Below are 25,869 nucleotides of genomic sequence, written 5' to 3'. Positions count from 1 at the left end.
TTCTCTAATTTAAAAGCAAATTATAAAGGGGTGGAGCAAAATGGTGGGGTGAGCTGACCCGGGACTCTCTCCCCTCCAAACTACAACAAAGGATTGGGAAAACTGAATTTCAGCCAATAAACCTAATGCCAGACCATCAGAGACCTACAGCACCAAGATGAAGGAGGACGGAGAGGCTGCTACTGGCCTCGGAGGAGCTGAAACAGGGTAGGAGAGAACTTCGCTCCCTCCCCTAGAGACTGGGATCACTGCTGCGGGTAGGGGAAGGAGTGGGGGAGGGGCCACGCGACCGGGGGATCGTCCAGGACTCCCACTGCCAGTGCAGTGGAAACCCACTGACGGGGGAAAGCTTCCATGTGCAGGGACCCCATCAAGCCAGGGCATCAGGAGACCAGAGAACGAGAGCTGATCGGAATCCAGATTGGCGCGTGAGAGAAACTCCGCCTCCTCCCTGAACCCAGGCTGAGCACTGCCATCTTACCTGAAGGTGGAGAGCTCAGAACGTGTGGCTCTCGACCCCCATCTAGTGGCGACAGGGTGTAACTGCAACCGAATTCTACCATCGTGCGCAAAAACCACTCCTCTACCATCCAGCAATTTATAAAAGCTCCAGAACAGAAGGAAAACAATAAAAACACAGAATTAAGTCCTGAGGACTTGGAAATAGGTAAACTAAGTGAAAATGAGTTCAGAGTATCATCAAAAAACTCAATGAGGTAGAGGGAAAGATAGAGAAACAAGTCAACGAGTTCTGGAGTTACTTCACAAAAGAGATTGAAACTATAAAGAAGAATCAAACAGAATTACTAGAGATGAAAAATACTGTGGACTAGATAAAACAGAATACGGATTCCCTGAATGCCCATGTAGACACCATAGAGGAGAAAATTAGCATAATCGAAGATAGACAGGCTGAATGACTCCAGACAGAGGAAGAAAGAGAACTAAGGATTTTAAAAAATGAGGAAAATAGCAGAGAAATAGCGGATTCAATGAGGAGAAAGAATTTAAGGATCATTGGAATTCCTGAGGACGTGGAAAAGGAAAATGGAGCAGAAAGTGTGCTTAATAAAATAATAGAAGAGAACTTCCCAAATCTAGGGATTGAGGGAGAAATGTGTGTGGAGGAAGCTTTCAGATCTCCTAGATTTGTCAATGTAAAAAGACCTACTGCAAGGTATATAGTAGTAAAAATGGCAAAAATGAAAGAGAAAAAAGAATACTCAGGACAGCAAGACAGAAGAAAATAACCTACAAAGGAACTCCTATCAGACTTTCAGCAGATTTCTCTACGGAAACCTGACAAGCTAGGAGAGAATGGAGTGACATATTCAAAACTTTAAAAGTTAAAAATCTTCAGCCAAGAATACACTATCCAGCAAAAATATCCTTCAGATTTGAGGGAGAAATTAAATCTTTTCCAGACAAACAAAAGTTAAGGGAATTTGTAACCAAAAGTCCTCCACTACAAGAAATCCTCAAGAAGGCTCTCATACCTGAAAAAAGAAAAAAAGGGAGAAAGGGGTCACAAACCACAGAGTAGGGAGACACATAGATAGAACCAGAATAGGATAGCAAATATTCAACTATAGCCTTAGGATAAAGGTAAGGAAACCACCAAAGCAAAGACGATCTTATCACCCTAACTACAAACTCATAACATGAGTTGGAATAAGAAATGGAAATAATAATTTAGGAGGGGAAGAGGAAAGGGACTAAATTAGTCTAGGCCAAGTAAGTAAGAGACCACCAGAGAATAGACTATATTATACATGAGATTCTAAATACAAACTTCAGGGTAGCCACTAAACTAAAAAACAGAACAGAGCCACAAAACACAAATAAGGAAAAATGTAAGAAACCCAGCATAAGAAATTGCAGTAGTCAATGGATAGGCTAAAACACACAGGACAAGAAGCAAAGGTAATACAGGAAAACCAGATAACGAGCAACAGATTGACAACATTAAGTCCAAATGCATCAATAATCACCCTCAATGTAAACGGATTGAACTCTCCAATAAAAAGACACACAGTAGCAAAATGGATTAAAGAACAAGATCCAACAATTTGTTGCCTCCAGGAAACACAGCTCAGCCCCAAGGACAAACACAGGCTCAGAGTGAAGGGGTGGAAGACAATACTTCAAGCTAACAGCAAGCAAAAGAAAGCAAGTGTTGCAATACTTACATCAGACAAAACGGATTTCAAAATAAGGCAGGTAAAGAGAGAAACAGAGGGACAATATATAATGATCAAAGGGACACTTCATCAAGAAGAAATAACACTTATAAATATCTATACACCCAACACAGGAACACTAACGTTCATAAAGCAACTATTAACAGACCTTAAGGAAGATGTTAAAAACAACACAATAATAGTAGGGGACCTCAACACCCCACTCACATCAATGGACAGATCATCCAGACAGAAAATCAACAAGGAAATAGTGGAGCTAAACGAAAAACTAAAACAATTGGACTTGATAGACATTTATAGAACGCTTCATCCTAAAACAGCAGAATACACATTCTTCTCAAGTGCGCAGGGAACATTCTCAAGGATAGACCATATGTTGGGAAACAAGGTAAACCTCTACAAATTTTTTAAAAAATGAAATAATAGCAAGCATCTTCTCCAATCATAATGCTATAAGGCTAGAAATTAATTACAAGAAAAAAGCTGAGAAAGGCACAAAGATGTGGAGACTAAACAACACACTACTGAACAAGCAATGGATCATTGAAGAAATTAAAGAAGAAATAAAAAAACACCTGGAGACAAATGAAAATGATAACATGCCATACCAACTCATATGGGACACAGCAAAAGCTGTATTAAGAGGAAAACTCATCACAATACAGACACATCTTAACAAACAAGAAAAATCCCAAATAAGCAATCTTAAACTACACCTAACTGAATTAGAGAAAGAAGAACAAACAAAGCCCAAAGTCAGCAGAAGGAGAGAAATAATAAAAATGAGAGCAGAAATAAATGCTCTTGAAACGAAAAAGGCGGTAGAAAGGATCAATGAAACAAAGAGCTGATTCTTTGAGAAGATAAATAAAATTGACAAACCCCTAGCCAGACTTGCAAAGAAAAAAGGGAGAAAGCTCAAATGAACAAAATCAGAAATGAGCGAGGAGAAATAACAACAGACTCTCCAGAAATACAACGGATTATAAGAGAATACTATGAAAAATTATATGCCAACAAAATGGATAACCTAGAGGAAATGGATAAATTCTTGGACTCCTACAATCTCCCAAAGCTCACTCAAGAAGAAGCAGACAATTTGAACAGACCAATCACAAGGAAAGAGATTGAAACAGCAATCAAAAACATCCCAAAGAATAAAACCCCAGGACCAGATGGCTTTCCTGGGGAATTCTACCAAACTTTCAGAGAGGATTTAATACCTATCCTTTTCAAGCTATTCCAAAAAATTAGGGAGGATGGAACACTTCCTAACACATTCTCCAAGGCCAACATCACTCTGATACCAAAGCCTGACAAGGACACCACGAGAAAAGAGAACTACAGGCCAATATCACTGATGAACATAGATGCAAAAATTCTAAGCAAAATTTTGGCAACCAGAATTCAGCAACTCATCAAAATGATCATACATCATGATCAAGTGGGATTCATAGCAGGGACACAGGGATGGTTCAACATCCGCAAATCAATCAACGTGATACACCACATCAACAAACTGAGGAATAAAAACCACATGATCATCTCAATAGATGCAGAGAAAGCATTTGACAAGATCCAGCAGCAATTTATGATAAAAACTGAACAAAATGGGCATAGAAGGGAACTACCTCAACATAATAAAGGCCAGATATGACAAACCCACAGCCAACATCATACTCAATGGGCAAAAACTGAACGCCATCCCCCTGAAAACAGGAACAAGACAAGGATGCCCTCTATCACCAGTCTTATTTAACATAGTACTGGAAGTCCTGGCCAGAGCAATCAGTCAAGAAAAAGGAATAAAAGGAATCCAAATAGGGAGGCAAGAAGTGAAACTCTCGCTGTTTGCAGACAACATGATCTTATATATAGAAAACCCCAAAGAATCCATTGGAAAACTCTTAGAAGTAATCAACAACTACAGCAAAGTTGCAGGGTATAAAATCAATTTGCATAAATCAGTAGCATTTCTATATTCTAATAACGAGCTAACAGAAAAAGAACTCAAGAACACAATATCATTCACAATCGCAACAAAAAGAATAAAATACCTCGGGATAAATTTAACTAAGGAAGTGAAGGACCTATATAATGAAAATTACAAGGCCTTTCTGAGAGAATTGGATGACGACATAAAGAGATGGAAAGACATTCCATGTACATGGATTGGAAGAATAAACATAGTTAAAATGTCCGTTCTACCTAAAGCAATCTACAGATTCAACGCCATCCCAATCAGAATCCCAATGACATTCTTTACAGAATTAGAACAAAGAATCCTAAAATTCATATGGGGCAACAAAAGACCCCGAATTGCTAAAGCAATCCTGAGAAAAAAGAACAAAGCTGGAGGAATCACAATCCCTGACTTCAAAACATACTACAAAGCTACAGTAATCAAAACAGCATGGTACTGGTACAAAAACAGGTGCACAGATCAATGGAACAGAATTGAAAGTCCAGAAATAAAACCACACATCTATGGGCAGCTAATCTTCAACAAAGGAGCTGAGGTCATACAATGGAGAAAAGGAAGTCTTTTCAACAAATGGTGCTGGGAAAAGTGGAAAGCCACATGTAAAAGAATGAAAATTGACCATTCTTTCTCACCATTTACCAAAATAAACTCAAAATGGATCAAAGACCTGAAGGTGAGACCTGAAACCATAAGGCTTCTAGAAGAAAACGTAGGCAGTACACTCTTTGACATCAGTATTAAAAGGATCTTTTTGGACAGCACGTCTCCTCAGAGAGGGGAAACAATAGAAAGAATTAACAAATGGGACTTCATCAGACTAAAGAGCTTCTTCAAGGAAAATGAAAACAGGATTGAAACAAAAAAACAACCCACTAACTGGGAAAAAAAATTTGCAAGTCATATATCTGACAAAGGCTTAATATCCATAATATATAAAGAACTCACACAACTCAACAACAAAAAATCAAACAACCCGATAAAAAAATGGGCTGGAGACATGAACAGACATTTCTCCAAAGAAGATATACAGATGGCCAATAGGCACATGAAAAGATGTTCATCATCGCTGATCATCAGGGAAATGCAAATCAAAACTACATTAAGATATCACCTTACACCCATTAGAATGACAAAAATATCTAAAACTAATAGTAACAAATGTTGGAGAGGTTGTGGAGAAAAAGGAACTCTCATACACTGCTGGTGGGAATCCAAACTGGTGCAGCCACTATGGAAAACAGTATGGAGATTCCTCAAAAAATTAAAAATAGAACTACCATACGACCCAGCTATTCCATACTGGGTATCTATCCAAAGAGCTTGAAGTCAGCAATTCCTAAAGTCCTATACACCCCAATGTTTATTGCAGCATTATTTACAATAGCCAGGACATGGAAGCAACCTAAGTGCCCATCAACAGATGAATGGATAAAGAAGATGTGGTACATATATACAATGGAATACTACTCAGCTGTAAAACAGAACAAAAGCATTCCATTTGCAATAACATGGATGCACCTGGAGGGAATTATGTTAAGTGAAATAAGCCAGTTAGAGAAGGACAATCTCTGTATGACTCCACTCATATGAGGAATTTAAAAATGTAGACAGAGAGAACAGATTGGTGGCTACCAGGGGAAAGGTGGGGTGGAGGGTGGGCACAGCAGGTAGAGTGGTGCACCTGCAATATGACTGACAATCAATAATGTACAACTGAAATTTTACAAGTTTGTACCCTATCATTAACTCAATTAAAAAAAGCATATTATTTGCTGGATATTGCATTCTGGGTTGTTAGGTTTTTCTTTCAATACTTTAAGTTACTCTTCTTGTCAGAAACCATGCAAGCCAGAATTCTGTTGTAATTCTTACTTTTATTCCTCTGTGTGTAATGCTTTTTGCCCCTTCTGGCTGCCTTCAAGATTTCCTCTGTCTTTTCTTTTTTAGCAGTTTGAATATGATATGATTTGATGTGTTTTTTGCTTTGTTTTTTCTTTGAGCTTCTTGGACTTGTGGATTTGTGTCTGCCGTGCAATTTGGAAAATTCTTGGTCATTATTTCTTCAAATATTTCTTCTGTCCCATACTCTCTTCTCCTCCTGGGATTCCAGTTACACATATGTTAGATTGTTTGATGTTGGATGTTCTGTTCTTCCCCTCCCCCCCATTATTTTCTCTCTTTGTGCTTTTGTTTCTATTGACTGAAGTGTTTCTGTTGACTTATTGAGAGCACTGATTCTTTCCTCCACTTTGTACGTTCTCTGATGAGACACTGAAGGCATTCTTCACATCTATTACTGTTGTTTTCCATTTCTAGCATTTCTGTTGGATTCTTATGGTTTTCATTTATCTGCTGATATTACCTATCTGATCTTGTATGTTTTTCACCTTTCCCTTAGAGCCTTCAGCATATTAATCACAGTTGTTTAAATTCCCTGTCAGATAATTTCAATATCTGTGTCATACTTGAGGCTGGTTCTGTTGATTGCTTTGTCTCTTGGTAGTGTTTTATTTTTTCTTACCTTTTCCTACACTTTGTAATTTTTTGTTGAAAATTGTATATCTCGTGTAGGACAGTAGACTAAGGTAAATAGTTTTTTTTGCCTGGAAATGGGCACACCTTACCTTCTATTTGGCCTTTAATGTGGGGGATTTGAGTTAATATAGTCAGGAGTTGGGCTGGGTTTGAGGTTTGTTGTTTCTGTGGTTACCCTCTTTGCACCACAGTCTTCAAATTCCTCTAGCAATATCTTATTTTTAGATTGGAGGCTGGTTTGCCAATGGGTTTTCTCAATGTCTTTAGGTCTTCCCTTTGCACAGCACTTCAGAGAGGGTCAGTCTCGAGCAGTATTCCACTGTTACTTGTTATAGGAAGTCGGAGGGGCAGAGAACAACTCTTCCCTATTATCTGATAAAGCCTCAGTCTTAGGCTGCCCTGTGTCCCTGGATCTGGAGTGTTTGGCCTTCTCAGTGCTCCTGCCCTACCTCCAGCTATAGTCCTAGGCCCAAAATACAGTCCTGGCCCTTCCTCAGATGCAGTGGTTCCCCCAGTGCCTCAAGGGCAACTGTGCTGGTTGCCCTGCTCCATGCAAATTAAACCTTTTATTCCCTAGAGGAGACAAGCAAGGTTTAGTGACCCTCCTATGTTAACTGCTGTTCACCTCCCTCAGGCCTGTACCATGCAGTTCTCTTTCTCAGGACTCTCATCAGTCGTCTTTGAGTGTACCTGTTGGAGTCAATGAAGAAAAAGTATATAAGAGTTTTTGAACTTTGCTCCCCACCTTGGGCTTCATACTCGCTAGCCGGCTCACACTTGGCCTCTACCAATTTGATATTTATTCTAGCTGAATTATTCTTCACAGCTTCTGGCTGAATCTGTCCTGTGTCTCCTTAGATTTGGGTTAGTCAGTTGCCCTGTGACCCCACCTCTCTGTGTTTAACAGTTTGGCTGTTTTTTGTTTGGCTTTTTTAGTTAAAAGGGTGGGAGTAATGCTCTTTCTGACTCTCTACATCTATGATCAGAAATCGTCTTTATTGTGATGTGTTTGAAATTGTTTTATTTTGTGCTTTCTGTTTCTTTCTTTTTTTCTCCTTTGCTTTTTATTGGATTAATTTAGTTTTTTTCTCTTTCTCTCTACTAATTTGAATTTTATAATTCTTTTTCTTTTCTATTAGCATTTATTACCTGAAAAAAATTGAAAATGCTTACCCGACTGAATACAGTCTAAAGTTAATAATGATCTCCGTCTTCCTTCCAAACTGTGTAAAGGGCCTTTGAAGAACTTCAAGTGCTTTTCTTCCAGCTTCCGTTCTTACATGTTACTATGATTGTGCGTCTTTTTTGTGTGTGAGGAAGATTTGCCCTGAGCTAACATCCATTGTCAATCCTCCTCTTTTTTTGCTTGAGGAAGATCAGCCCTGAGGTAACATCTATGCTCTTCCTCTGCTCTGTATGTGGGATGCCTCCACAGCATGGCTGATGAGTGGAGAAGGTCCACACCCAGGATCTGAACCCGTAAACCCCAGGCCACCGAAGGGGAGCAACAGAACTTTAACCACTCGGCCATGGGACGGCCCCTGTACATCTTTTTTTATACCTCCAAATTACTAGACATTATTGTTGTGTTTTATGGAGTCAGTGCTCATTTGGATTTGTCCACTTGTTTGCCAATTTTTTGCTCTCTATTCTTACTTTTATTTGGTAGTTTCTTTCCAGTTTCAATCATGAATTGTAAACTCTCTCATTTTCTTAAAATATGCTTTTCTCTCACCCTTATATGATAATATAGCTCAATATACTACTGTAGGATGAAATTTGTTTTTTTAAGCACTACAGATTTTTCCTCTTGAGATGTCTTCATCTCACAGCTACTCAGTTTTTCCCTTGATTTACCTCTTCTTTTCTTTAGCATTCTAAGCTTTGTTACAATGTATCTTGTTGAGGGTTTGTTTGTATTTATCCTATTTGGGACTAGTTGTGCTTCCTGAACTGTGGATTTATATGTGGTTTTTTTTTCAGTTGTGAAAAGTTCTCACCTATTATCCCTTAGGTCATCATATCTCGCTCTTTTTTTTTTTTTTTTTTTTGGTGAGGAAGATTGACCCTGAGCTAACATTTGTTGCCAATCTTCCTCTTTTTGATTGAGGAAGATTTTTGCTGAGCTAATGTTTGTGGCAATATCCCTCTATTTTGTATGTGGAATGCTGCCACAGCATGGTTTGATGAGCAGTGTGTAGGTCCATGTCTGGGATCTGAACCAGCGAACCCCAGCCCACCAAAGCAGAGTGTGTGAACTTAACCACTACAACACTGGGCTGGCCCTCACTTTTTTTTTCCTATTTTGTCCTGCAACCCTTACCAGGTATATTTTGTACTTCCTGTTCTCTTTTCTATGTCTCTTGACCTCTTATGGGACACTAATTATTTCTTCACTATATCTAACCTCTTATTTAAGCCTTTAATTGAATTTTTAATATGAGTGGCTATAGTAATTTCTAGAAATTGTGTTTGGTTATTTTTCACATTTGCTGAAAATTGTTTTGACAGTGACTTGTTCTTTGCTTATGTTTTTGCTTCTTTTTATGTCTAATAATTTTAAACATACACTATTTTATATGAAGTCCTTATATGATTATTTTATTATCTAGAGTCCCTAAAAATCTATTCTTGCTATCGTTTTTGTCTACTGTTTCTGAGTCATGATCAGTTCTTGGTGTTTTTTTGTGTGTGAATGTTTTGTGATTTGGCATCATGGACTTGTAATCAGGGCCGCAGGGAGGAGGGTTATCTGTGGGAATTCTTTGTAGCTTAGGTTAAAGATATATCCCTCTGAAGTGTAGTTATTTGTTTTAATGTTAGGAGGTGTGACAGTAAAAAGAGGTTGTGGAAAATTTTCAATACAGTATTAAGAATTTCCCTCTTATTTTTGTAAACAGACAATATTCATTGATTGAAAGTAAGATAGAAGAGCACAATATAGAGGATGGTCTTAGAAAGGAGGCATTTCTTCTGCGAGTCAGGAAGATAAGTAAAAGGAAAATGGTAGAAAGTTTTGGAGCTTAAATCTGTTGGATGATCCAGATTTTTTTATTAAAACTAGAAGCAGGGTCATTTTCTTAGAGTGAGGTAGAATAGGTATAATAATAGTAACAGCTGGGCATTTTTTTAAGTGTGTGTTAAATTTCAGGCGTCGTGCGAGACTTTTTGTAAACTTTTCTCATATAATTCTTATAACACAGCCTTGAAAGGCAAGTAGTAATGTCTGTGCCTATACCAGTGTACTGAAATTTGATATGATTCAATAACTTGACCAAGATTGAAGAACTGTTAAATGAAGATCCAGATTTTACCTATCTTTGGTTATGAAAGTCCCTTCTGTTTCTTTCGGGCCCCTAATAGAATAATTTGTGGTTGAAAGATTTCAGGTTGGGGCAAGCCTGAATGGGCAAACTACCTCATGTCAGTCAAGGTCTATATATTATTTTAGCATGTCCTGTAGTTATGCACTGAGCTGCAAGCATTTATTGAATTCTTATGATATATTAAGCCCTGTTATATGTATTATCTCATTTAATTTTGAAGACAACCAAATGAGAAATAGGTAGTATTTTTATATACATTTTTCAAATGAGGAGATAGAGACTCAGAGATATTAACTAGTTTGCTTAATCACCAAATAGCAAGCTAGAATTCAAAACAGTCCATGTTTGTTAAAAACAAACTGTGCTATACTCTGGAGGAATGTAGGAGTGCACGTGACACATGTCATGACATCAAGGAGTTTATAGTTCAGTAAATGGTGATGGTAGCTTTCACCAGATCTGTGCTTGCTTTTGGCAACTGGGAAGAGGAGTTAAATTCATCATATTCCTATATCTACTCACTTTGTACCACACTGCTTATTTCAGAAAGTAATACCTTCAAGTTCTACATAAACATCCTTATAGTTTATGGGTATTTATTTTATAAATGGTAAATTGAGCTATAATGAGAATTTCCAGTATGAACCTTATGTATTTTTTTGGATGATTTGATTTTTAAAGCAGTTTTATAAACTTTTTCTAAGTATTTAACTACTTGTTAAATAAAATTGGCATATGACTAATAACATTTTTTATAATGTTGTCAAGGCATAAAATGGGTAGGTAGAAGTTTGTGGGTTTTTTCAGGCCCTTTATCTAAAGTCTGAGTATTTATATTTTTAATTATTAGAACCAGATCAATAGTAACCATCTTCGAAGAGCAGAACAAGAGGTGATCAGTCTGCAGGAGAAGGTGCAGTACCTTTCTGCACAGAACAAAGGACTGCTTACTCAGTTAAGTGAAGCAAAGCGCAGACAAGCAGAGATTGAATGCAAGGTAAATATGTCAACTAACTAGTTTCTGCTTTTGTCAATATAATAATGCTTTTTTTGTTTTTGTCTCATCATTGATTATATTATTTTAAAACCAAAAAAGTCTTATTTCCCACTTTTCCTGAACTTGGTTTAATGGTTGCTTTTGGACCAGGTTAGCTCATCTTGCTTTGGGATAGATTTCAGGCAAGAAACCTCATTTTCAACCACTTTGTAAAACGCTAGTGCAGGAAACAAGTTAACTAAGTGGTTGAAATGGGTAGCTCTTTACAGTTTTTCTTTTGACCTGTCATCTGTTAAAACCAAAGCTTTTAATGTCTCAGCCAAAAAGATAGGCAATTTAGAGAGGTTAGGGCAACTCTGCTTTAATTGCTGCCTTATTAGTGGTCTGTCAATATTAATATATGTCTCCTGGATAAGAGTAGAGAGCAAAAGATGTGTGCATGTACTAATAAGTTGGGAAAATTGTGCACATTCCCCATTATTATGCTAATCTGTTTTTCTATTTTTTTGTGAAGTATTTAGATTCATAAAGCAAGAAAAAGGATTTGAATGCAAGTACATTTTTTCCTGAAGTAAATTTATGGTATAGCAGTGGTGAGAGCAAGAGGAGACAGGAAGTGGGATAGAAGGAGAGGGGTGTGTGTGTTTGTGTTTGAAATAACTAAGGAGATGACTGTGGTCTGAGCATTAGAATGAATTACCGAGGACAAGTTATGGAATTTTAAAAATAAACTAGACATCCATCTTTCCGTGATGAAATAGTAGGAATGATACTTTCATTTAATTTTTAAAGAGTCCAGCCTTGTTATTCTATGATAAGAAATAAGACTTTCAATGGCACATATAAAGCTGTAATTCCATCAACTTGTTCTGGTGTCATTAAAAACCAAGAGTGAAGCTTGAGTGGTTTATCAGTGTCACTGAAATCCAGAGTTGAAATTACATCCTAATAAATATGCATGACTGTTACAATTTACACTGACAGAAATCTGTAGGCAGTACTGAAATTTGTACTAACTTGAGTAGTCCCTTTTGAAGGATATGACAACTAATTTAAAAATAAAATGTTGTGACATAAAGTTATATCAGTTTGACTTGTCATACTAATATCTGATTGAGTTTTTATGATATATTGTCTATGCTGACTTATTTTTAATAAAGAACTAAATTTAATCTTTTTTCATTATTGGTGTAAGTTTTCCATAAACGTGTTGATAGCGCTGTTACTGGATTTAATATTGCTCTTCAAATGCCTTAGTGCCTTTTAATCAAAGTAAAATGTTCTTTGGAAATAAATATTTGGGGAGTTTGCTGATGAAAATAACTGTTGTCTTTGACTTTATCTAAGTAGTGGACTCAGGTTGATAATCTTAAGGAAAGATAGGAGATTTTATTTAATTTTTAATTGTTCATTAGTACCTCTGTGAAGTATGTTACAGATGCTCACTCCATCTCTGCCTGTGTTTGAGCTTTATATTGATTTATTCAATCTTTTGTAATGTTTTCCAGATTTCAAGAATGACCAGTGTATTAATTGTCACCCTAACCCTAGTACATATACAAATACATATGTGTTTTATCTTGTTGTGTAGAAACAAACCTAACTTTTTCAAGGAAGCCAGTCCTTCAGTTATATAATCTGATTCATTTTCATTTAGTCTTATATGATTATAGCTTATGATTTGTTGATAAGTAATTATTAAAGCTCATTTTATTCTTCATTTATGCAAAATGTCAGGATACTGTTTTTAATATTAACATTATTTTCCCTCTATAAGTGAATTAGAATGTTCCCATTTAAAGATGAAATAGTACAAGTCTATGATCCCTAATATGAAAATCTAAAACACTCTGAAACCCAAACATTTTTTCATAAGTTTCACACAAATTCATTTGGAAGTAAAACTTAATTTGAATTGTTATATAACCATGTGTAATTTTTATTTATCTCAGTTGGTATAGGTTTTTATTCATCACTGCTTCATTGTGGTAAACATTGAGTATACTGTTTCATTATGGATGCTGCCTCAGATCTTGCTGGATAATACTAATGTATGGTTTATGCACCTTATTACTTTTCTAAAATGTAAAAACTCTGAAATTCTGTAACACATCTGGCCCCTAGAATTCCAGTAATGAGATTGTGGGATTTCCTTGAAAATCTAACTTTGAAGATTATAGAAAGATTTTATATTCTCTAGTTCTACGAAGAAATATGTATATCCGTGAGAAAAGGTATATTACTTCTTATACACAATTGTAAAATTGTGTAGTAAATAATAAGTGAGGAAAGTCAATCAAAATATTTTACTGTGATTATAATATTGTACATTTATGGAATAATGATAGGAAGAAATTAAATCTGTTGCTTATGTTTAATATAAATTTTAATAACTTAATGCATACACATTTTTTATAATGCTGTGATCTTTTGTTAACAAAGTATAAATGAAAGCATTGCCCACACCTCTCTCCCCTTTTATCTCAATCCCTTCCTGACCCTACCACATACCCCTTCTTTTACTTTTTCCTAGGTGGCTGCTTTTGTTATTTTCTGATACATCCTTTCAGAGTCTCCTTTAGGCAGATACTAGCAAGTAAAATTATATAATTTTTCTTTTCCTCAATTTCTTACCTGAAAGTTAGCATACTTTAATATACGTTCTGCTTTTTGCTTTTTTGGTCAGTATGTTTTGTAGAGCTTTCAGTATCAGTGCTTGTAGTTTCTAAGGTACATTGTTTTCCATTGCATGCGTGTACCTTAGTATACCTAAGTGTACAACTGGGTGCTTGTTGATGGGCATATGTGCTGTTTTGCAGTGTTTTGCTGCTACAAGCAGTGTTTAGTGAATAACCTTGGACGTATATAATTTCAGATGTATAGAGGTATAGCTACACATTTCTATAGGATAAACTCCTATAAATTGATTGTTTGGTCAGTGGGTAAATACATTTGTACTTTTTATAGATTTGGTCAGATAACCCTCCTTAGGGTTGTACCATTTTGTACTTTGACCAGCAGGACTTGATAGTACCTGTTTCTTCACTGTGTTATTTACAAAGTGTGTAGCCAAATATTTTCATTTTAAATAAATATAAATATATAATTTACATATTCTAGGACAGTGATTCTCAAATAGGGATGGGAGGAGGTGAGATTATGGAACTTCAGAGAACAATGGCATCTACTTATGTATTTGTCAAATATTTGGGCGTCTTCTGTTTGTCATTTACTCTTGTAGGAACTGAGGATACAGTAGTAAAGAAGATGGACACAATGTTTAGTGAGACAATAAGTAAAAATAGATGAATCATTACTAATGATGTACTGTAGACTGGGAGTTAAGGGGAAGTGGGAATTAAGATTGAGTGCTAGGAGGTGGTATCAGAGCTGAGACCTCAGGAAGAAGAAAGAACCAGTCACATGAAGACCCAGGGGAAGATCGTTGCGTGAAAAGCATCACAGAGTTCAAGACCCCAAAGCAGAAAAGAACTTGGTTGTTGAGTCTTGTATATAATGAAAAACTGAATGAGATATAGCCAGGGAGGTAGGCTGGGACTCCACTTCTCACCATAGAGATTTTTATAGCCCGTGGTAATGAGTTTGGGTTTTACTCTTAAGTGCTATGGGAAGCCACTGGGAAGTTTTAAGTAGGAAAGCAAGATGATATGATAGGATTTTTTTTTTCTGTTTTGCCGTATTTGTTTCAGATTTTTTTTTTAACTTTGAATTTTGAAATAATTTTGTGTTTACAGAAAAGTGGCAAAGATAGAGTCACAATATACCCTTTAATCAGCTCCTGCTAATGTTAACATCTTACATAACCATCGTACATTTATCAATACTAAGAAATGAATGTTGGCAAATGTTATTACTAAACTGCCGACTTTATTCGGATTTCCCCATCATGTCTCAGTCTCCTCTAATCTGTGACAGTTTCTCAGTATTTTTTTTCTTTATTACTTTGACTATTGAAGAATACTGGTCAGATATTTGGTAGGGTACCTCTCAATTTGGGATTGTCTGATGTTTGCTCACGATTAGACTGAGGTTGTGTATTTTAGGAGAGAATACAGAGATGAAGTGTCCTTCTCAGCGCACCGTGTCAGGGGCTTATTGTATTGATATGTCTTAGCGTTGGTGCTGGTAACCTTGGTCATTTGATTAAGTTGATCTCTGCCAGCTTTTTCCACTACAAAGCTTTTTTCCTCTTTTACTCCAGTCATTACAAGCAAATTACGAAGTCCAGACCACAGTTCGAGGGCAAAGCAGGGGCATTAAGCCACACCTCCTGAAGGAAAGAGGATCAAAGAGTTTGAGGACATATGTTAAAACCACCGCGATAATGAACACATATTTTGGGGGAACTGTTTGAGGCCACACAAGTATCCTTGAAGTTTCATCAAGTAATTTTAGCATTTATTAGGGGCTATTGCTTCTAGCAATTAATTATTTTTTAAAAGAACACACATGCCACTGTGTGTGGAGACGGATTTGAGGTGGGACTGGGGAGAGATGTGATATGAGGTCATCAGGTAATAGTACAGGACAGAGGTATTAGCTTGGGCCCAGGTATTGGCAGTGGTAATAAAGACAAGTATATCAATTCAAGATCTATTTTTGTAGAGAACCAACAAGACTTGGAGATTAAATTGGAGAGGGGAAAGATTAGGGGAAAACTGATGCCCAAATATTTGGGTTTTTACGTGATTGATATAATTTTTTATACAATGTTAAGTAAAATTAGTACAGTATAAATGTATTAGTTTTCTACTGCTATTTAAAAAATTACCCCTAAAACATAGTGGCTTAAAACAGCAGTAAGTACTAATATCCCAGAGTGTCTGTGGATCAGAAATTCAGGAACAGCTTAACCAAGTGGTTCTGGTTTAGAGTCTCTCATGAGGCTGCAGTCATTGGAAAGCTTAGCTGAAGCTAAAGCTTAAGGCTTTTTAGGGGGCTCATTCATGTGGTTACAAGTTGGTGCTGGCTGTTGGAGAGATCACTGTCCTCGAGGACTTTCTCTTAGTAAAGGATATAGACAGGTAAAGACACAGTTACAAGGCAGTATGGGTAGTGCCTTGATTGAAAAGGTATGTAGGACACTATAATGGGAGTTTAGTGTTAGAGTAATGGTTCAAGGAAGGCTCACTAAGGAATGACTAAGCTGAGACCTTAAGGATGTGAAGGAGTTAATTAAGGAAAGGCAACAGAGAGTTCACTAGGCAAAGGGAATAGCATGTGTGAAGAGCAGAAGTGAGAAAGAACAACAGGTTGGTCGTTTTTACTAAAAGAAGTTCATTCTGGCTGGAGGGGAGTGTAGAGAGGAATAGTGGTAAGATATGAAGCTAGAGCAGTGAATAGGAAGCCTGTTAGGTAAAATCTTGGACACCAGTATAAGGACCTGGGATATTATCTCAAGACCTGTGGAGTGCCATTAAAGTGTTTAAAATAAAGGAGTGACAGGATGAGATTTGAGTTTTATTAAACTTAGACACAGTGATGTGCTGGAGCCAGCCAGTAAAGGCTTGCTAGAACCGATAACAAATTGTTAGATTTTCAGGAATTTTGTGACACAGATGTTAAATAGCCATATGACCAATTGAATTATATAGCATAATGAAACAAATTATGGTAGAACAAAGATAATAAATACTTTCAAACGTCATCATTTCCTAATTATTTTTACATTTTACTATTGTCTGTGCTTTTGAGGTTTATACCTATTGTGAAATGCTTTATAATAGTGTGCTACTGCACATTTCTTCCCAACTCTGTGTTCAATAATGTGATGTTGGCAGCTTGAAAGGAGCCATGGTGGGAGTATTTACACCACATAAGTTGGCAAACTACAAGTCAGGGCTTGATTTATTGTTTTGTTGATTATCTAGACCAGAAAGTGGCAAACTATAGCCCATAGCCCAAATCTGACTGACTGTTTTTGTAAATAAAGTTTTATCGGAATATAGCCTTGCCCATTCATTTATGTATTGTCTGTGGCCACTTTCACACTCCAGTGGCAGACAGAGTAGTTGTGATAGACTGTATGACCCACAAGTCTAAAATGTTTACTTCCTGGCCCTTTAAAGAAAAGTTTTTGACTCCTGCTCTGGACTGTTAATGCAGATTAAAATTTAACAGTGTGTTGCATCTTCAGCCTTTGCATTATGAATAGCGCAAAAATATTAGGGAAATTTTCTCCAGTCTTTGATTACTGTCATCAGAATTAGTAAAAAGTTTGCTCACATCATTGACAAATGGGTAAAATTTTAACGTCTTCTGCATTTCTCTTTCATTTCTCTAACATAAACAAAAATAATTAACCAACAGTCATATCAAAACTTAACTTATTCCTCAGTTTCAACCATAGGTAGCTTATGGATACAAGAGTTTGGCAAAAATCAGTGGAAGCATTCTGTGAGAATATATTGACTATATAGAATTTACAATAATGAGTACAATCACACATTGCTTAACGGTGAGGATACATTCTGAGAAAAGTGTCGTTAGGTGATTTCATTGTTGTGTGTACATGATAAGAGTGTACTTACACAAACCTTGATCCTATAGCCTGCTACACATGTAGACTATACAGTACTAATCTAATGGAACCACCATGGTACAAGCAGTCCATTATTGATCGAAACGTTGTTATGCAGCGCGTGGCTGTATTGTATATCTTTATTATCTGTATGTTGTGTACTATACGTCCTCTGTGTCAGTTTATATTAAAATATATAATAAACTTATACATGAACACATATGTGTACACACACGCGTGCATATATGCCCCTCCCTGAAAGCTGGTTGTTAAGCATTTACCAGCACAGCACTGGGTATAGAGACTTCATGTCCTGGCCATATGCAAATTGGAAAAATATTTAAAGCAGTATTTGAAGTGAAGTACCAACATCATATCTGAAATACAAGAATAAATATAAATTTTTATTTAAAAGTTTAGTGATTACACTTTTACTAAATTTAATGTTTTTTAAAATTTTGACATTATAGTACTGTCAGGTGCTAAATTTCTCCTGTGATCATCATGCTGCACATTTTTGATACTAAGTAATTGGTAAATTTCAACTGAAGTTAATGGAGGAGCAAAATAATTTTGCATACCCCGTTTTTCTCTACCACCTTTTCTTCGTATTTTGTTATTTCTGGATCAGTATTATTTAGCATGGATACTCTAGAATATGGTTTTAGAGTTTTCCCTTTGTGAAATTTTGAGGTAGTATGAATGTTTGAGGTGAGATGAATGTTATGCAGAATTGTGATGTAATTCATTTCTATTATTCTCTGTAGTGTAATGTAAATATTCATTAACATTTATTGCCTCAGAAAGAATATAATTTTTTAATATTATCTAGCTCACTCTTAGTATCCATATTTTCTGTTAATCTATTGTCCTAGTTATTTGTGTTTGAAAATTCTCAATAATTGTTCTTGCATAAAAAATTAACAGCTTTCATAGTGACCAGTAATTTTAATAATTTTTATTCATTAAGTTAATTTTTAATTTAAAAATTTTGAGCAATATTTACATGAGGGGTGTTTCTTAATATTTTAAGATGTAATGCTATTCTATATATTTATTCACTTCATATCAAGTTCAGGAAATAATAGCTTTTTTCTCATTTAATCATGGGTCTATTTGATATTTTCTAAAGTTGAGACAGGTCACAAGTGTTTATGTTTTATTACTGGTTTGATTTATATGTTTTAAAAATTTTTTATATTTATATATTTTATTTATTTATTTAATTTTATATTTATGTGGTTTATTATTGGTTTCTTTTGTTTGCCACCCTAGAACAAGGAAGAAGTGATGGCTGTGAGACTCCGGGAAGCAGATAGCATAGCTGCCGTGGCTGAGCTACAGCAGCACATTGCTGAGCTGGAAATCCAGGTACCACATGGTGATAATAAAGTACACATAAAAGTAGTGCAGTTGTGTCCCTTCCCTCTGCACCTGGACAATGACTTAGAGCTTCATCCTAATGACTGTGATTCTATTTTCAACACCTATTAATTTCCGAGTCCGTTTTTTTTGTTGTGGTAAAATACACATAGCATAAAATTTACGATTTTAAAGTGTACAGTTCTGTGACATTAAGTATATTCACATTGTTGTGCAACCAATCTCCAGAACTCTAGTCATCTTGCAAAACTGAAACTCTGTACCCAGCAAAAACAGCTCCTCCTTCCCCCCTTCCCCCAGCCTCTGGAAACCACCATTCTATTCTGTCTCTGAATTTGACTACTCTAGGTAGTTCGTATAAGTGAAATCATACAGTGTCTTTTTGTGACTAGCTTATTTCACTTAGGCTAATGTCATCAAGTTTCATCCATGTTGTAACGTGTGTCAGAATCGTCTTCCTTTTTAAGGCCGAATAATATTCCATTGTATGTGTATACCACATTTTGCTTATCCCATTCATCTGTTGATGAATGCTTGGGTTGCTACCACCTTTTGGATATTGTGTATAATGCTACTGTGAACATGCTGTACAAATATCTGTTTGAGTTCCTGCTTTCATTTCTTTGGGGTATGTACCCAGAATTGGAATTGCTGGATCATGTGATAATTCTATGTTTAGTTTTTTGAGGAATTGCTGTGCTCTTTTCCACAGCAGCTGCACCATTTTACATTCCCACCAGCAATGCACAAGGATTCCAATTTCTCCCATCCTCACCAACACTTGTTGCTTTTCTGTTTTCTTTTTTTTTATAATAGCCATCCTAGTGGGTGTGAAATGGCATCTCATTGTAGTTTTGATTTGCATTTCTCTAATGATTAGTGATGTTGAACATCGTTTTATGTGCTTATTTGCAAATCATTTATATATCTTTAGAGAAATTTCTATTCAAGTTCTTTGCCCATTTTTTAATCGAATTATTATTGAGTTATGGAAGTTCCTTATATATTCTCAAGGTCACTCTCTTATCAGATATATGGTTTACAAATATTTTCTCCCATTCCACCGGTTCCCTTTTTGTTTGGTTGCTGTTGTCCTTTGATGCACAAAAGTTTTTATTTTTGTTGAAGCCCAACTTACTGATTTTTTTCTTTTGTTGCCTGTACTCAAAGTCCATTTTTGAATGACAATTTATCATATTTCCATATTTTCAAAAGAAGTTTCAAAGCTTTAAAAATAAATGTTTTGTCACTTCTTATGTCCTACTTCTTACTGTACAATACCAAGTAGTACATTTCTAATATGGGCAAAGTATTATATTTAAAATCTTATTTCTTTCAAAGTTTTTGATTATATTCTATTCCAAGCTATAATACAGTTTTTGATGCAACATCTAGACTTTTCTTCCCACCTGAAATATCTTTTTGTCCTTAAATTTCAATTCAAAATTCAGTTAATTTCTAAAACTCACATATTATATTATAGCCTCATCTTTTGATCTGGGTCAAAAGTAATAAGAATACATTATGATTTCCATAGGTTTATAAAAAAATCCTTTGTGTTCTATTGATAATATTACCCATAAAATACCACATATTCAGAAAAAGTTCAGATATAAACTGACTGCAAAATATATTTATAATCAGCTATTTAAATCATGCTATCATATGCAATTCTGGATTTAATGTGTACTTTTCTAATATCAAGAAAATTATAAAACCTTGCCACATTTCTATACATCTTAGTCACAAAATAGCAAGACTTAAATCACTCTTTTTGTTGATTCTGAAATACTTACTAAAATGAAGAACTTGGTATGTTGCATGGTTTAAAATGAAATGTAACATATGTCATTTTTGAAAAATAGGAGAGAAAATGCATACAATTTTTACTATCAATAGGAGTATGTTAGTATCAAATGGCTCTTAAGTGTCATTGGAATCCTAGTTGCCGAATTCACTGGTGTTTTGTCAATATTTATCCTGCTTGAGCTTATCTCATTTGTCATTGTTGACCACTTCATCCTCATTGCATTTTCCCCTCCCTTGGCTTTCGTTACATCACTCACTTTTGACTCTCTTCTTTCTTGTTTAACTGTTGTTTTCACTCTTTATCAGTTCTTCATGTTTGTATTCCTCGGAGAATTTTTGGCTTTTTAAAAACTGTACTGAAATGAAGAGTCTCACTTACATGGCTCCAGGAGCCATCTTTATAGCAATGAATCCTAATTTATCTCCAGCCCTAGCATGTTTCCCCTAGCCAATAATTTTTAAACCTTTTAAAAAAATTATTGACACAATATACAGAGAAGTTCATAAACAAAGCTAGATTATAATAAGTGTAAAAAGTGCTACTCATATAGCCACTATAGAGAACAGTACCTGTACCCCAAAAGTGTACCCAATCACACCCTACTTCCTTATCCTGAATTTTATGGTAATCACTCCCTTGCTTTTCCTTATAGTTCTGTCATCTTTTTATGTATCTCTGATCCATACAGTTTAGTTTTCCCTGCTTATGAATTTTGTGTAGTCATATTAAATATTTTTATTTTTGTCTCTACTTTCTTTGTTCAATGTTATTTTAGTAAGAGTTACCATTTTTATTGTTGTACTTGTTCCATTTTATGAATACATCACAATGTATTTATTCATTGTAATATTAGTGGTCATTTGGGAATTTCCACACTGGGACTGTTTTGAACAATTCTGTGACTGTGAGCAATCTTGTCCACTATACTGATCACATGTGCACAAGTCTCTCTAGCATGTATACCAAGGTGTGGAATGGCTGGGTCATAGAGCATGCAAATCTTCAACTGTATTTTCCAAAGTGCTTGTACTAGTTTAAACTCCCAACAGCAGCATATGAAAATTCTTGTTGTTCCACATCCTCCCTAACACTTGGTGTCAGATATTTTAATTTTTGCCAGTCTGGTGAGTATGCAGTGATATTTCATTGTGGTTTTAATTTCCATTGACCTCATTACTAATAAGATTGGCCATTTGGATTTCCTCTTTCGTAAGGTGCCTGTTAAAGTCTTTTTTGTATATTTTCCTATTGGGTTGTCTGTCTTTTTTTAATGGATATGTAGTTCCTTCAATATTGATGTCATGTTTTACAAATACCTGCTCTCACGCTGTGACTTGTCTTTTGTTGGTGGTGTTTTTGATGAATATTACCAGTGGTTTTAATGGACAGTAGACAGCTCCACCTGGGCAGGTACAGGTACTTCAGATTCAACATGTTTAATATCAGATGTGTTCCTATTCCATCCAAAATGTTTTTCTTTTTTTGTGTCTCAAGTCTTGGTCAGTGATATCATCTATTATCGAATTCTTCAACCTAGTAGGAATTTCACTTATGCTTTTCTTACCCTCTACCGTATATACCAAGGCTGTATATACAGAGTGTGCAAATTTTCTACTTTATTAGATGATACCGTATTATTTTACAAAGTGCTTGTGCTAGTTAACATCCCTACTAACATTTTACCTGCTCATCTACTTTTGTAGATTTGCCTTCAGATGGTTCTTAATTCATAGATTAAAGTGTTTTGTTCAACTCTTCAGTTCCTTCAAAGGATAAAAGTCCTGAGTAAATCTAATACTAAATCAAAGGTCATTTTAATCATTTCAGACACTTTTTTTTAATCTTTCATAACCTTTCTATTCCTCCTGCCACTCCCTTAATTCATCTGCCTCCACTTAACTGAACATAAGTAACTTCTATTCAGTTTCTTTTTTTCTAACCTCAGCTCTTCCACAGAGCTACTAGAGTTATCTTTCTAAAACATGAAAACTTTTGTTGACTACCTTTTACGTACCAAATCACATCAAAACTCTTTAGCATAAAATGTTTTGTCTTTTCACTATTGCTCAAACCTGAATTTCTAGCTTCATCTCTCACCATTACCTCCCCACCGTCTCCACACACACACACTCACACACTCTCTTTTCAAAATTCTCACATTTTTTCAAAATCAAGTACCCTTCTACATGCTACTATGTTTCCATAAATTATATTTTTCTATACCCTCTAGTCCTCTGCTTTTTATTTATTTCTGCTCACTGAGTTCTCCTTGGCTAGTTTGTGATTAGTATGTTTAGTAAATGTGTTTTCAGTAAAAGTCTTAATGATTTAACTTTCACTCTTTTATTTATTTATTTATTACATGCAGATTAAGATCCATAAATAGATCTGTTGTTAAAACTTGAAACTCATTTTTCAATTATAAGAATGATACATTTTAGGTTATTCTTAGTCATGGAAATATCTTAGGTCATTTTCAAGTTCCACTAGGGGGAGAACTCAACTTAGTCAAATATTTTTATACATCAAATCTCTTCAGACCAACTCTTCAATTACTGTTAACTCTCTTGTGAGTAAAATGTTTTCCCAAAAACCAAATTCTCGCAAACTCTTCTTTTAATAAATTATATTATTATGTAATCTATTTGATATAATTAAAGCCTGCTTTTTAAATGTAGTTATGAAAATTATACTTTTGTAAATGTCATATTTAGATGAGGAAACACATTAAATAAATACTCAAACACTGTAATATTCTGTAGTAGATAGACTTCTGAGGCTGAAGTTTATTAAACTTGTTTCAAAGATTCTTCACTCAACTTGAAACTTTGAGGTCTGACAAAGTTTGTAATCTGCCTTCATGTTAATATTCTGAGATGACTACATCTGTAGTATACTTAATATTCTTTATAATAATGCCTTTCCCCCTGTCTTTGGAGGAACTGTTTAATATTAATATCTCACAGTGAATTTAATCTTCTTTAAGTGTTGCAGCTTTCAAATTTTAGCCATTTTCCTAGAACTGTTTCCAAAAGGTATCACCTAAGTTTCCTCCTTCTCAAACAGAATGACACTTATTGGCGGATTTCAGTCACCATTCTACTATAATGCTTGTTTAGAGCAGATCATATACCTATAAAATTAAGGGATTGGACTGTAAGTTTCCACTAAATAAAAAAAACACTGTGATAACATGTAGTATATCATTTTAATTTTTTTGACAATTCAGTGTTACCATTATGAATTTTAAATACTATATAAACCTCTCACTTCATTCAGGTCTTTGTTATTTTCTTAGATAAAGCTCCTTTGGCCAAATTTCTATCTAAAAATAATATTCCTATTCTAATTACTATACTCTTATGCTGCTTTATATATCTTCAAAATCACTAATTTTTGCAAAAAATTATACGTCTTTGTTGTTATTCACATTCTCTACCAGAATGGAAGCTCTATGAGAGAAAAATTCTCACCTGTCTTGTAAAGTTGCTGTTTCCTCTGTGCTTGGTATATAATTCCTGGTGTATAACCATCACTCAAATATTTGTTTTTGAAGAAATGAAATCAATACAATAATTCACTCATCTACTGTTGTTTCTACAAGTGATTTTTAATGTATGTAATTTGAGTGTTCAAAATTTTTAAATTCAGAGATCATTAGTATATTCACATATGTATCAATTTGCATACATTCTTTTATCATTAGGTCACAACTGGTTAGGAAGGATAAAATGAATTCAGACTCAGCCTAAATGTGTTTATCCTTATACAGAAGGAATGAGTCTGGATCCCTTCTTTGAAATGTGGTTGGATAGAATTTAAACCTTAAAAAATTCATATACATTTATTGTTAGTGTTAATGGCTTTAGTTACATGTGAGATAATGCCAGGTTTTTCTTTTAAAGGAGAAATTTATTTTTTCTTGCTAACTGCACAATTACAATAAACCAAAGACATTTTAATAACTATATTAAAAAAGCAGGCTTTAAAATTAGCTTTTCTGGTTGAATGTCTCAAGCTAATGAAAGTTAAGGAGGCTGCAAAAATAAATATGATACATCCCAATCAGAATAAAAAGGATCAAAAAATTTAATTATTAATAGGAACAAGAGGATTTTAGAATCTTAAATGACTCTGTGGTCAAAACTTTATGTCTTTTTGTTTTCTTATAATTGCTGGAGATTTTGTAGTGGTTAACAGTATGGATTTTGAAGTCAAACCACTTATTAACTGTCTTGTCTGTGACAAATTATTTAACTGATTTTTTTATTTACTCATTCAAAATTAAGGATCCTAAAGTTACCTGCATTAGAGTTGTTGGGATTAAATGAGAAAGCCTGTGTAACATGTTCTCTCTTCCCTAACTAGTCTCCAGAAAAACATCTCATAGATGATCATATATAAAAAATCACACTCAGCATTGTAGGGGCTTCCAAAAATTACAACAAACTGAAAGTGCAAAACGTTTTTGAGTTCCCTTCAAGACAGTTTTTACCCACCCAAGATAATGAATTTATCCCTTTCCAAGAATTATATATAGCTGCAAATTAAGATGCTTTGACTTTTTGGTTTTTACTAAAATGTATACTTGAGTGAGCTTATTTCTGTCCACTGTAAGCCTATTTAACTTACTCTTTATTTTTATATATTTTCCATGTTTGGGAATATAGACCTTATTACTTGTACCTTTAATTTTTCCAGGATACTACTAATAAAAGTATTAATAGCTAACATCATGGAACACTTAAAACATGCCAGGGGGGCTGGCCCAGTGGCATAGCGGTTAAGTACGCACGTTCCGCTTCGGCAGCCCCGGGTTCCCCGGTTTGCATCCTGGGTGTGGACATAGCACCGCTTGGCAAGCCATGCTGTGGTAGGCATCCCACATATAAAGTAGGGGAAGATGGGCATGGATGTTAGCTCAGGGCCAGTGTTCCTCAGAAAAAAGAGGAGGATTGGCAGCAGTTAGCTCAGGGCTAATCTTCCTAAAAAAAATACAATAAAATAAAAGCACATACACACACACAGAAACCATGCCGGGTAGTATTATTAGCCACTTAAGTATATTCACTTATTTCTTCTTCACAACAAC

General features: G+C 35.2%; 1 protein-coding gene across 11 annotated transcripts in view; it reads left to right on the top strand.

Annotated features, from left to right (window-relative positions):
* The window catches only part of EVI5 (ecotropic viral integration site 5), a 217,276-nt gene that overhangs the window by 128,879 nt on the left and 62,528 nt on the right, over positions 1-25,869 (top strand). For all 11 annotated transcript variants that reach the window (XM_070486836.1, XM_070486834.1, XM_044748907.2 and 8 more), the window contains 2 exons: positions 10,897-11,043; positions 18,860-18,955. In XM_070486836.1, the coding sequence (XP_070342937.1) occupies positions 10,897-11,043; positions 18,860-18,955 (243 nt within the window). The remainder of the gene's footprint in view (positions 1-10,896; positions 11,044-18,859; positions 18,956-25,869) is intronic.

This window comes from Equus asinus, chromosome 16, assembly GCF_041296235.1.
Source record: "Equus asinus isolate D_3611 breed Donkey chromosome 16, EquAss-T2T_v2, whole genome shotgun sequence".
NCBI classification, from domain to species: Eukaryota; Metazoa; Chordata; class Mammalia; order Perissodactyla; family Equidae; genus Equus; species Equus asinus.
The sequence above is the reverse complement of the archived record's forward strand: the minus strand, read 5'-3'. Positions and strand labels throughout refer to the sequence as shown.